Source organism: Zea mays, chromosome 8 (genome assembly GCF_902167145.1).
Source record: "Zea mays cultivar B73 chromosome 8, Zm-B73-REFERENCE-NAM-5.0, whole genome shotgun sequence".
Taxonomy (NCBI): domain Eukaryota; kingdom Viridiplantae; phylum Streptophyta; class Magnoliopsida; order Poales; family Poaceae; genus Zea; species Zea mays.
The window spans coordinates 77158100-77169742 of NC_050103.1; the positions used below are offsets into that span (position 1 = coordinate 77158100).

The 11643-nt window shown below is 45.5% G+C and overlaps 2 protein-coding genes across 2 annotated transcripts; one reads left to right on the forward strand and one right to left on the reverse strand.

Annotated features, from left to right (window-relative positions):
• The first annotated feature begins 2108 nt into the window (after positions 1-2108).
• Positions 2109-5114, forward strand: LOC103635403 (probable protein ABIL4). The gene is made up of 9 exons (XM_008657858.4): positions 2109-2690; positions 2831-2913; positions 3560-3710; positions 3798-3897; positions 3992-4075; positions 4186-4255; positions 4374-4408; positions 4525-4613; positions 4739-5114. The coding sequence occupies exons 1-9, from the start codon at positions 2562-2564 to the stop codon at positions 4892-4894; spliced, it is 897 nt and encodes a 298-aa protein (XP_008656080.1). The 5' UTR covers positions 2109-2561; the 3' UTR covers positions 4895-5114.
• Positions 5115-5309: 195 nt separating this feature from the next.
• Positions 5310-9059, reverse strand: LOC103635404 (calcium-dependent protein kinase 1). The gene is made up of 8 exons (XM_008657859.3): positions 8094-9059; positions 7600-7743; positions 7319-7471; positions 7052-7167; positions 6782-6949; positions 6353-6480; positions 6170-6269; positions 5310-5750 (listed from the first exon to the last, which is right to left on the reverse strand). The coding sequence occupies exons 1-8, from the start codon at positions 8815-8817 to the stop codon at positions 5664-5666; spliced, it is 1620 nt and encodes a 539-aa protein (XP_008656081.1). The 5' UTR covers positions 8818-9059; the 3' UTR covers positions 5310-5663.
• Positions 9060-11643: the final 2584 nt, after the last annotated feature.

Consider the following 11643-nt stretch of genomic DNA (forward strand, 5'->3'; position numbering starts at 1 on the left):
TAGCGCGTACATGGTTCACATTCGGTTTACCTTCTAAAACCGGGTGTGACATGTCTGTTCATCCGGGTGCGCCAGCCTGGAACTGGACACTGTCCGGTGCACACCGGACAGTCCGCTGCACCGCATGATGGTGCAAGTTTGGCTAGACTTAGCCAAACTTCTCCATTTGAATTTCTCTCGATTTGAGAAGATCCCTAGCACTTAGTAGAGCATAGTTAGTGCCAAAAATAATTTACTAAGTGCTAGAATCATACCTTCGTTTCTCCAGGATTCTAGAGTTTGCAAATTATCTTTACAATCCTCAATTTGCTTCTCCTTTGACTCTGAGCTCATACTCACAATTGTATGTTAGATCAAAGTGATGTGTTAGGCACTTGATTACCAAAACACTTAGAAATAGCCCAAGGGCACATTTTCTTTCAGCTCTTAATGGAAAATATGTAACCACTAAAATTATATGCACCTGAAATAGTGTTGGAGCTTCTTGAATGCAACAAGGACCACATATATTAGTTTATGCATCTCTGGTTACCTAGTCTTATTGATGTGGAGGACTTTACTAATGAAGTAGATTGGTCATTGGAAATGGCGAGTAGCATGGCGAGATAAGCCCAACTCAAAGGGGCCAGGGATCGGATGGACAACAGTCTCTAAGAGGGCACCCACAGGCTCTATCTCTGTCGCTACGACTCACCCGACTCACTAAGAGGAGCTGCACCTCCCCTGCTCTGAGTCAGTACAGGCCCCAACAGAAGTCGGGGCTCACGACATTCACTATGTGCCCTAACAATAATGAGATCTTTAAATGTTCACGGGAGAGCCCTTTACTATGAGGGACTCTCGGCATTCACTGAGGATGATTATAGAGATCTGTAGCTACGAATGTTCATGGGAGGACCTAATAGTGGCTAGAGCTCCCAATACTCATTAGAGGTTATGGGATTGTGCCAGGCCCTCGAGTGTTCACAGAAGGATCTGACAGTGGCCGAAAGCTCCTAGCATTTGTTGAGGATTCCAAGATAAGCGTTCACGGAAGAACATAATGGTGGCTAACAGTGTGTTTGGTTCAGCTATTGATTCCTAAAAATCTGATTTTAGCTACAAGCTATGAGGGGGCTGTTATGAGCTGATGGCTATGGGAAAGCTAAAATCTATTTGGTTGAAACAATTGTCAACTATAGATTCTATAATAGTATGATAGCTTGGCAACATGGCAGGGGGGGACCACCCTGGCCTCTCGAATGAGTCAATTCGATAGCATGATATCATCGGCAAGGGGTGATACGCTTTGTCGTGGGGGTATATGCCCACAACGCTATACCCAAACGTTGTGGTTGTAGTCATGCCCAATCTAGTGTATACAAAGCATCCTATACGAGTAGCGTGTATGGCAGTGACAATAGCTGAAGCGATAGGTGTTGCGTCATCGTCTTCCATTGGTATGAAGCCTCTCAGTCATGGAATATCAATGTGGAGTCTAGAGAGATGTTGAAAGGGATAGCATCATATATGGACGAGCATCGTGGATGGGGGATGATGAGCGAAGAGTAGATGAGAAAAATGTATAATGTTCAGGGACAACAAAGCCACATCATTGACCTCCAAAATCGAGTGTAGAGAGATGATGGCAACTTTAGCTGTCGCTAGGAGGTGTCATGGAGTGAGAGTCGAGCGACAAATTAGATAGAAAATAAAACGATTCAACCCTATAAACAGTAGTAACCGAATAATAATTTCTAAAAATCTAGATGACATAATTTTTTTTAAAAAAAGATAAAAGTATGTTCTGGATTAAACTAGAGAAATCTATAGATTCTCGTAAATCTATTCATCCCACGTAGCCTTTTGATTATGATTCCAGATTTTTTGGCTTAGGATCATCATTATGTCGTTATTGTAGGAATCTGATATTAACGTTATGATCATATAGATCCCATATTAATTGTTTCGTTACCATCGAAGGAATCGAAATGGGAACGCAGCATGAAAATCTTGCGGTGAAAACGGCGTTCACAGAGAAAGCGAAGATCAATCTACGGCGGGTACAGTCAGTGCGGTGGTCAGTCGGAGGCAGACAAGCGAAGCAGCCAAAACCACCAGCGAGGCGGCGATGAGTGAGCAATGATTCCCCTGCCAAATCGAAAAAATCTCCCTGCTAGGCTAGGCACCAAGCCAAGCAAATCCACTCGAGACCAGACCGGCGACGGCGGCCCCGCGTCCGTCGCCATCAAAGCCACCGCTGCGGTCGCTCCTCCGGGACCCCTCCTCCTCCGCGGACCACCGCCAGCGCTCGACAGCAACACGCGCACGCCCACGCGCGAAGAGTCAACAGGAGAGAGACTGGCGGTGGTGGAACTGGCAGTAGAATAAGCTTGCGTCGAGTGGGAGTTGGCGAGGCATCGCTCGCTTCCCCTCCACCCCACTCTGCCCACCGAGCGCCAGTGGAGCGCTTACTTGACTTGACCTCGCCGCCTCCTGCCCTCCCCCTCCCCCTCCCCCTGCCGGCGCCCGTTCTTTCCTCCCCTCGCCGGACGCCCACCGCCGGAGCGGAAGAGGGGGGAATGCAGCCGCCGCAGCAATACCCGCCGGCGCCCGGCTCCTGGGGCGGGGTCGCGGGGGCCAGGGCCGGCGCCACCACCGTGGATGAGGCGTCCATGGAACGTAGCAAGAGCTTCATCAAGGCCCTGCAGGTGCTCCCCGAACCCCGCATTCCTAGATCCATACACGCGCACGCACAAAAATCCTCCCTTTTTTTCTAAAAGGAAAAGGCTGTCCCTGCTCTGTCTCACCGGGGATCCGGCTGGATTTCTGCTTCGTGATGATGGCGCAGGAGCTCAAGAACCTGCGGCCGCAGCTCTACACCGCCTCCGAGTACTGCGAGAAGTCCTACCTCCACAGCGAGCAGAAGCAGAAGTGAGTCGCGTTCCCTGCTCCTGCATTTTACTGCCACACAAAGGGAGAAGGAATCACTACTACTCACTTCCTAGTCTTACCACGGCGCCCAGCCATGGTTGCTCTTCGTACAATTGCATCTTGCATGCTGTATCTAGCACTGTTTTGTCATTTCGCCTAAGGGTTGAAGGATCCAATCGAAGCGTGGGTGCAGCATGTGCTGGTAGCAACTACACCCAACTACCTATGATAGGTGTAGACGACTGAGCCAACTAAGGCAAGGACGGCAACAGGTGTGAGGAAGGGACTTGATGTGTGAGATGTGGCTAGAAAACAAACTCTACTGGCTAGAGAAAGATATAATTTTTTGGTATCATCTGGAGTTTTGGAGTTACCTGACAACTGTCCCTGTACTGTTCGTAGTCTGAATTTTGTCACTGCATTGAAATTTTAGCAACGGGGACCCCCTCTTGTAGTCTTGTTTGACAGTGCAGAATAAATTTCAGAAATATAGGGTGCAGACTTTCACATCTTTTCTTTTATTAATGATGAGTCGATAGTGTACTGAACTCGAGCTTGCAGTATATACTCTTATTTCAACACAGGACATGTTGAACTGTAACATTCAGGTCATATTATGACAGCTGAAGCTGTTAATTTATGTCAGGGTGCTGGACAACCTGAAAGACTATGCCTTACGAGCCGTCGTCAACGCGGTTGATCATCTGGGTACTGTTGCGTACAAACTGACCGATCTTTTCGAGCAGCAAGCTTCCGAGGTGTCGACATATGAACTGAAAGTCGCACGCCTGAACCAGGTAATCACACTTATCTTCAGTACTTGCATCTTGCAGCGATGAAACCATGCCAGTTCAATTGCTGACGATCTATCTCCAAATCTGCAGCAAATCTTCACATGCCAAGTCTACACAGACAAAGAAGGCCTCAGGCAGCAGCAGATGATGGGAGCAAACATCAAGCACCACAAGCACTACATCTTACCCCGTAAGTGACTGCGAAACCAAGAGCTCATACACTGTTTGATTACAAAAGAAAGGGTGCTGAATTTTGACTCTCAATTTTTTTCCTGCCAAGCTAGCCACTGGTTATAAAAGATCCCTGGCAAATGGACACCTGCAAGCGGACACTGATCAGGAATCCAAGCCTAGACCTTACCCCTCCGGTGGGTCTTCTTGCTCATGATGAAGTTTCAAGGCATGCAATGTACCATATGAAGCAAACAAAACAAAACAAAAAAAAACGTTATTTTTTTCTTCTATTTCGCTGGTGCAGCAAAAACCCTTTCCTGGCATCTGTCTTCGGAGAACAGCACCAAAGCAAACGCACATAAGCCTACATTTGCGTAAGAATTCTTCCAGTTCGTATTCAGTTTCGTGCAAACTCTTATCGTTTGTTTGCTAATGCAATGGGGGTTTTTATGTACTTCTGATTTAACTGGTTGTCATCTGCTTCTTGTGCAGCCTAGTGGACACGGCACCATCAAAACCTTCATCAGGTGATTTAATCCTTCTGTGTATCTACTCAGTACTGCAATTTAACTTCACGTAAGTTATTTCCTGCTTAGTCTGTGTGCAGAGATTGAATGCCTCCTATGAATCTCTCATGTTTCAGGTAAGGAGCGGTCTGCTTCTCCTATGCGCAGGCCGCTGCAGTTCAACAGGAGCACCAGTTCTGATACTACGCAGAAGGTTGGCGCTAAGGTAAGCTTGAATATGACACGATCTGTCTCTCTCCCTCTTTTTTTTTAAAAAAAAAGGTGTCATTGTGCATGCTTTGCGATTTGTTTATTTTACTTGTAGATTAATACGACATACATTTTCTTCAGAACATATCTGGTGTAAAGGAACTTTCAACATTCCATTCCTTCGACAACCCCAAAGGTCGTGCGATCCAAAAGGCCCCTGTTGGCACTAAAAGCATGCTGGCGGCTCTCTTCATCAGACACAAATCGTCCAAGGCGAAAAGGATCGCAGTTCGCTGACGAGCGGGGGCCGGGTGGGGGGCGGCGACAGCACTGTAAATTTCATTCTGTGGAGGACCGGAAGCCTGTTAATTGTACATCTGGCCTATCGTTATGTGTTGGGGCAGAGTCTGTAGCCGTATTTCATTTCAGAATATGACATCTTGCAGGTGACCGAAATGTAATGATTTCGCATAATCTCATCTTGGCATTCAGCATAAATAAATGCATCTTGGAAATAGCCTTTCAGAGTTGTTGTTTTTTTTCCTGTTCTGGAAGGGCTCGTTTCAAACCTGCTCACTGTCCAAGAGGTTTTGGCATGTACACAGGAGTCATGTGTTCCGTTCTTGAAAAGGGGGCAGTGGGCGATTACGATTTGCTCCTGTCAGTTGGAGAAAGCATCGACATTAAATGATCCGCTGACCAAAGAGAAAAGAAAAAAAAGAGGATCACAAGGCACATCGCATTACTTTTCGCCTGGTATATGATAATTTGGAACTGTTTTACAAGTCCGTTTCTCTTACATAAAAGATCCAGAGGCAGGAAACATAGACCACACGACACACCTCATTAAAGATAACTTGGAAAGATCGTAGGATGAGATGGTCGAAAATGGAAGCAACACAAAGGCAATCACCCATGACTGATGACTTGTCCAAAGTCTGTAATATCATTGCACATATGCCCAGGCTGAATCCCACTTTCGAGTATCAGTTGCTCTCCCCTCTGACCGCGGAAAAATATATCTTAGAAGTCTTTCTTTTTTCCAATTAAATGTAGGAGATGAGCCTTAAAACATGCGCCTCCGATTTGGAACAATCTCGGGGCTATTATTCTTCATCATGGCAACAAACTCCTGGTAGTTGATTCTCCCATCCTAAGTAGTAAAACCAAAGGACATATAACACTTAGCAATTCATGTAAATTTAAATACCAAACATCACAATTAATTCACTCGTCATGAGTCTTTTCTTATCAATGTGAGCCGTATGGTTCAAACTTCAAACAGTTAAGCGAAGACCCAATAACATGATGGTTTAGCTAACCAGGAAATGTCAGTGAAGACAGTGATTTCCTTGATTACTAGTTAAACAAGTTGAACCACTGTTCAGACTCAAGGAGCTTGTTATTGGTTTTTAAATAAATTTTGTTACTTTATTGCATTAAAAAACACCAGTTTTTTTTAAAACGAAATCTCCTTGAACGTGCCAAAAGTCTACAAGATCAAAACGGTGATAAGTGCTTTTGTATGAAACAACAACAAGTGAGATTATTTTGAATCTTGGAATTACTCACGTGATCTGTGTCTACTTCAGCAATAATTTCTTTAACTGTTGCCTCATCGCCCATATCATACTTCTTCAAAGCTTCTTCCAACTCATCAACTGTAATGTGCCTGTACATGAATGTACAAGCGACAAACAAAGTTAATGTTAAAGGTGAAAAGTAACGAAAAGGTGGAGTTCGGAGTGAAATTACCCGCTATGATCCTTGTCAAAATACTCGAATGCTTTAAATATATGATCCTCCTTCTCTAGTCTATTCATGTGCATTGTTGCTGATATAAATTCAACATAATCAATGGTGCCATTCCCATCAACATCAGCCTGTTCATGAATGGAAAACAGTTAACAAGAATGGTTCTGAAGATAATGAACAAGAGCTGGAACGAAAAGCGCTGGATCTGTCAAACTATTAGAATGTGAAAGGTTCAACTTCACAGAACGTCATCATACCGACTAAAGTCATATCATATATTTTATTTCCTCCCTTATCAATTAAGAGCACATCAACTACAACCCTCTTGTGCACCACTGGCATTTTCACATAACAGGTAGTTGCATCACATTATGTGAATAGCGGAAGCATTACAATTTAAGGCAATATGGCTACAAGATAAGAGCTTACTGCTTCCATCAACTGCCTTATTTCTGATTCAGAGATTTTGGTGCCGAGCTTTGGTAAACCAGCTCTCAATTCTTCCAGCGTTATTGTCCCACTGTTGTCAGTATCCAGGGATTTGAACATTTCCTTCAAGCCCACGATCTCTTCCTCTGACAAGTTCTCAGCAACAACCTGATTGTAGCAGAGGCGATGTTAACATGTATCGTGTTTAATTAAGGACCAGAGTGCTAAAAAAGAGAGAAACAGTAACAAAAACCCATAAGCTCCATTTACCTTCAAGGCAACCTTCTTAAGCTTGTTCATGGCCCGGAACTGCTTCATTCTGCTTATTACTGTTATGTCTAGTGGCTTGTCTGGGGCCTCTCCATCCTCTCTAATCCATGGATGGTCTGTGTGCTTAATGTATTAGATTGAGGCACTATATGCAAACAGAGCAAGAATGAAAGCTCGTTTTGCAAAGAGAGCATAAAAAAGCTTTTATACAGAAGAAGATAAATCGGCAGTGCACCGAGTTTGGCGATAGAGGTAGCGAACACTTACTCAAAATTTCAGCAGCAGTAAGCCGCTCCTTGGGGTCTTGGCGCAGCATCTTCTTGACCAAATCTTTTGCGCTATTCGATATGGAAGGCCAGGGATCAGATGCGAAGTCAATATGACCTCGCAAAACAGCATCAAATATGCCATCCTCGTTCTCTGGTAAAACCAAAACCAGGGGAGAAAGAAGACAGAGCATCGGTGGCATGTTAGTAAGGGGATAATGGCATTGGCATCAAGATGTGGCTGGCTGGCTGGTTTATGCAACAGGGAGCAGAGAAACGTACCGGCCCAGAAAGGAGGGACGCCGGATAGCAGGATGTAGAGGATAACTCCGGCACTCCATATGTCTGCCTCAGCTCCGTATCGCCGCTTGAGCACCTCTGGGGCGACGTAGTAAGCGCTGCCGACAAGATCCCTGAACTGCTCGCCTGCATTGCAATCGATCATCGATCGTTTTCAGTTTCAGTTGAGTTGGACACAGTACAGATGAGTGGGAGCTGAATCGCTGAGACCAAATCAAACAACAATCATTCCTCCTCTAGACTCTAGTTAAAGCACGAGTCAATCAAACAGCAAAGTTTCCTCCTCTTGGTATCTGCTGGATTCCCACATGAGGATAAGGAAGAGGATGAGCGTCTGTCTATGGAATCGAAGCAGAATCATACATAGCGAGTAGGACTGAAATCGAATGGGCATCCGAGACTGATGGATTTCCAAAACGGTGAATAGTAGTAGTAGTGAAGACTGAAGAGCAAAAGGGAATAGATAGGTTAGGTACCGGGCTTGAAGAAGACGGAGAGTCCGAAATCCGTGGCCTTGAGCGGCGAGTCCTCCCTCTTGTTAAGGAAGAGGAAGTTTTCGGGCTTGAGGTCCCGATGCATGACCCCCATGGAGTGGCAGCTGTGGACGACGGAGACGATCTCCCTGCAGAGGGCGGCGGCGGCACGCTCGGAGTAGTGCCCCCTCGCGATGATGCGGTCGAAGAGCTCCCCACCCTCGCACAGCTCCATGACGAGGTTGACGGAGTGGCGGTCCTCGTAGGCGCCCCGGAGCTCGACGATGCTGCGGTGGCCCGTGAGGTGGTGCATGATCTGCACCTCCCGGCGGACGTCGTCGACGTCGTCGCTGTGCGCGAGCTTCCGCGTCGCGATGGACTTGCACGCGTACCGGCGGCCGGTGGGCTTGTGCGTGGCCAGGTAGGTGACGCCGAACTGGCCCCGGCCCAGCTCCCGGCCGAACGTGTAGGACGCGCGCACGTCCTCCATCGGCCGGCCCAGCACGCGGCCGACGGTGGCCGCGCCCGGGGCGGCGGGGGAGGCGGCGGGGGGAGCCTGGTGTGGCGGCGGAGGACGTGGAGGTGGGGGCTGCTGCTGCTGCTTGGGCTTGTTGGGGCGGTTGTTGGGGTGCTGCTGGCCCTGCTGCTGCTTGGGCGGCGGCCGAGGAGGAGGGTGAGAAGACTGGTCGTGCGGCTGCGCGCGGTGGCGGGAGGCGCGGCCGCCCATGGCGCGCGAGCGAGTGTGATCAGGAGATGGGGAAGAGGCCCGAGGGAGGGGCGGAAGAGGATTGGGGGCAGGAGGAGGGGACTGGGAGGAGCATGAGCAGCTGAGGTGGAGGAGGAAGACGAGGAGGAAGCTGCATTGCTAGTTGCTACTGCCTTTGGTCTGGTCAGGGGGTGGGAAGGGGATTTGCGCGTGGACGAGTGGAGACGCACGGGTCGGCGGGCGACTGGTCTCCGTCCCTCTCCACGGACGCACGAACGCGGTGGGTTTTTTTATTTCTATTTTTTAAAACAAAATTTAAAACTAATTATTTTGGTAGAGTTTTTTAACTAACGTGTTTGATGGCGCCAATCTTTATAGAGTTCATACTGCTCTGCCTCGTCACTTAATCCCTCAAAGCCTTTTTTTTTTTGCTATATTTATCTTATCACCATACTCAAATCACAACATAATAAGCATATATTAAAAAACATTTATTCAATATGATCCTTAATTGAATATTTTCTTTACATGAATGTTAAGATCAATCAAGGTTTAATTTAATTCACATGATTTTATTTATATGAATCCACATCGATATGGTCAAGGCAATTCATAGTTTTTTTATACCCTCTTTATTTTGGCTTGACATTTTTAATATTCATCTCAACATCTATAATCATAAAGTAAGTTCAGTCCAAAACAGTGAATGCATAGGTATGAATAGGGCTATATCCCTTTGTACTTTTATGCCACACCTGAATTTAAGAGATAAAGACGAGTGTGTCTCATATGTACGTCAAAGAAGAACATCACATATAATGACAAAGTATATAGAGATAAATGCCACAAGTATTATTATTACATAGCGGAAGTCTTACAAAAATAAATGATAACAATAAGACGAACTAAATAGTTATTCCTTGTCGCCATCAAGCTGACACGGAGACGCCACCTAGATCAACTCGTACTCCTCCGTATAGGGCGGCTCCTCTTGGTCCACATGCTCTTCACCTATGGAGGGTTTATATATCGCAAGAGTGAGCTCACAAAAGATCATAGCTCAACAAGTTGTGGGGAATAATGTGCATGAACTCACCAAAGGTGGGAGTTCATGTGAACTGTAAGGCTAACCGACAAATAAGGGTTTAAAGCTGAGCATTGCTTTTAATAAGTTAGTCAAGTTTTATTAGCATTTACTAAATGTAAGTAAATACCAAACCAGAGTAATAATAGATCAAACTAATAATAAACCACAATGCGATGCAAATGACAAATTGAATTTAATTTCATAAATTAATCATGTGAGTGTTCGAGCCGCTCATGACCGTGAGCATGGCTGATATACCAGTTTTACACTTGCAGATGTTGCGCATCTTTACCCACAAGTCATGTTACCCATCTGCCAAGGGATCACGACTTCCCATACACCTCTACCAAGAAAGCGAGGTAGGGTAACACTACGAGGCCTTTACAAAGTTCCACTAGCTTCAAAAAACCCTCTACAGTTCTAGGAAGCTCCAATGCAGGGATCCCTCGCCTGACCGTCATCGCAGCAAAATCAACCCAAAGGACCTCCCTACACGGACCACTCCCCTACTGCCCTTGCCCCTTTCGGGTAAGGTAGTCATCCACTAACTTTCCTAATTAATCAGCCAAGGGCGTCCCATACAACCCTTGTGGTAGCACTGTTTTCCCGTGTGGTTCTCCAAGTTCCAATTAACAATATGATCTTATCAAGAACAGTAAATAAAAAATTGATAATAAAAGCCTGATCATGAATAATGTGTATCTCCATACCCAAAACCACATAAAGCAATAGCAAGTACTACCCAAAAGTTCAGTGGTAAACAAAGTATAAAGATAGTCAAACTAGGGTATCCTATTGGGTCCCATCAAAATTAACCTATACATATCATAATGATTAAAAGGAACATTATTGGGAAAAAAGAAGTGATCAAGGGCACAACTTTCCTTCAACGAGCTCCTGCTCAGCAGTCTCCACCTGCTGAACACCTGAGTCCTCAGTGGCTTGCTCGTCTACTCGCAACAATACACACAAACATGGTATAGCAGAAATTAACATCACACCAAACAGAGGGATAAATTGCATGGTAATATTCTACGCGTCGTAACGAGATCGTAGGAACAATAATCAGTAAATTCGGAGTTACAATTTTGGAGTTATGATTTTCTGAAGTTTTAAGTGCTTAGTATAGAATAAATTCAAGTGAATAATTTTAATCCAAGTTTCATGGCTAAACAGAGTTACCAAGTGATAAACAATATTAATACAAAATTCATGCCAGTGGACTGAATTAAAAATGAGTTGAAATGGATTTTCTATAGATTAAACAAGTTCCTGGAATATTATTGTACTAAAAATCGAATTCTATAATCATTTATTTGATTTATCAACAGTCTGGGTTGCGTGCACTATTACTAAAAAGTCCGGGGGCTAAATCATAATTTTCCCAAGACTCAGGCTACACTTGCACTGGATTGCGGGTTAATTTTAAATAATCCTAGGGACTCTTTAGTAAGACTGACGCCGCAAAGGGGTATCACTAGATTTGTATCGTCTGATCTAAAATCTGAGATCCAGATTAGATCGGCCTAACCCTAAGGTCACAGTCGCAGGATCTCTAGTTGACGCACTAGATCTTACACGTCGGAACCGATTCTCGTGCGCCAGATTCTGATCGGATGGCCACGGATCCATCGTCCCGAACCAGTATCCAGATTCGATCGCCACCGCCCGATCAAGCACCAGCGACCCGGATTGTTATGCGTGAATAGGTACGATGAATCTAATCGTGACCACCCAAGACGAATCGGACGGTCCTCAAC

Coding starts and splice junctions, on each gene's coding strand:
- LOC103635403 (XM_008657858.4), top strand. CDS start 2,562: ATGCAGCCGCCGCAGCAATACCCGCCGGCGCCCGGCTCCTGGGGCGGG. Junction 2,914..3,559: donor CACAGCGAGCAGAAGCAGAA/GTGAGTCGCGTT, acceptor AATTTATGTCAG/GGTGCTGGACAACCTGAAAG. Junction 4,409..4,524: donor ACCATCAAAACCTTCATCAG/GTGATTTAATCC, acceptor CTCATGTTTCAG/GTAAGGAGCGGTCTGCTTCT.
- LOC103635404 (XM_008657859.3), bottom strand. CDS start 8,817: ATGGGCGGCCGCGCCTCCCGCCACCGCGCGCAGCCGCACGACCAGTCT. Junction 6,270..6,352: donor TTTGACAAGGATCATAGCGG/GTAATTTCACTC, acceptor ATTCATGTACAG/GCACATTACAGTTGATGAGT. Junction 5,751..6,169: donor CTGAAGTAGACACAGATCAC/GTGAGTAATTCC, acceptor TTTACTACTTAG/GATGGGAGAATCAACTACCA.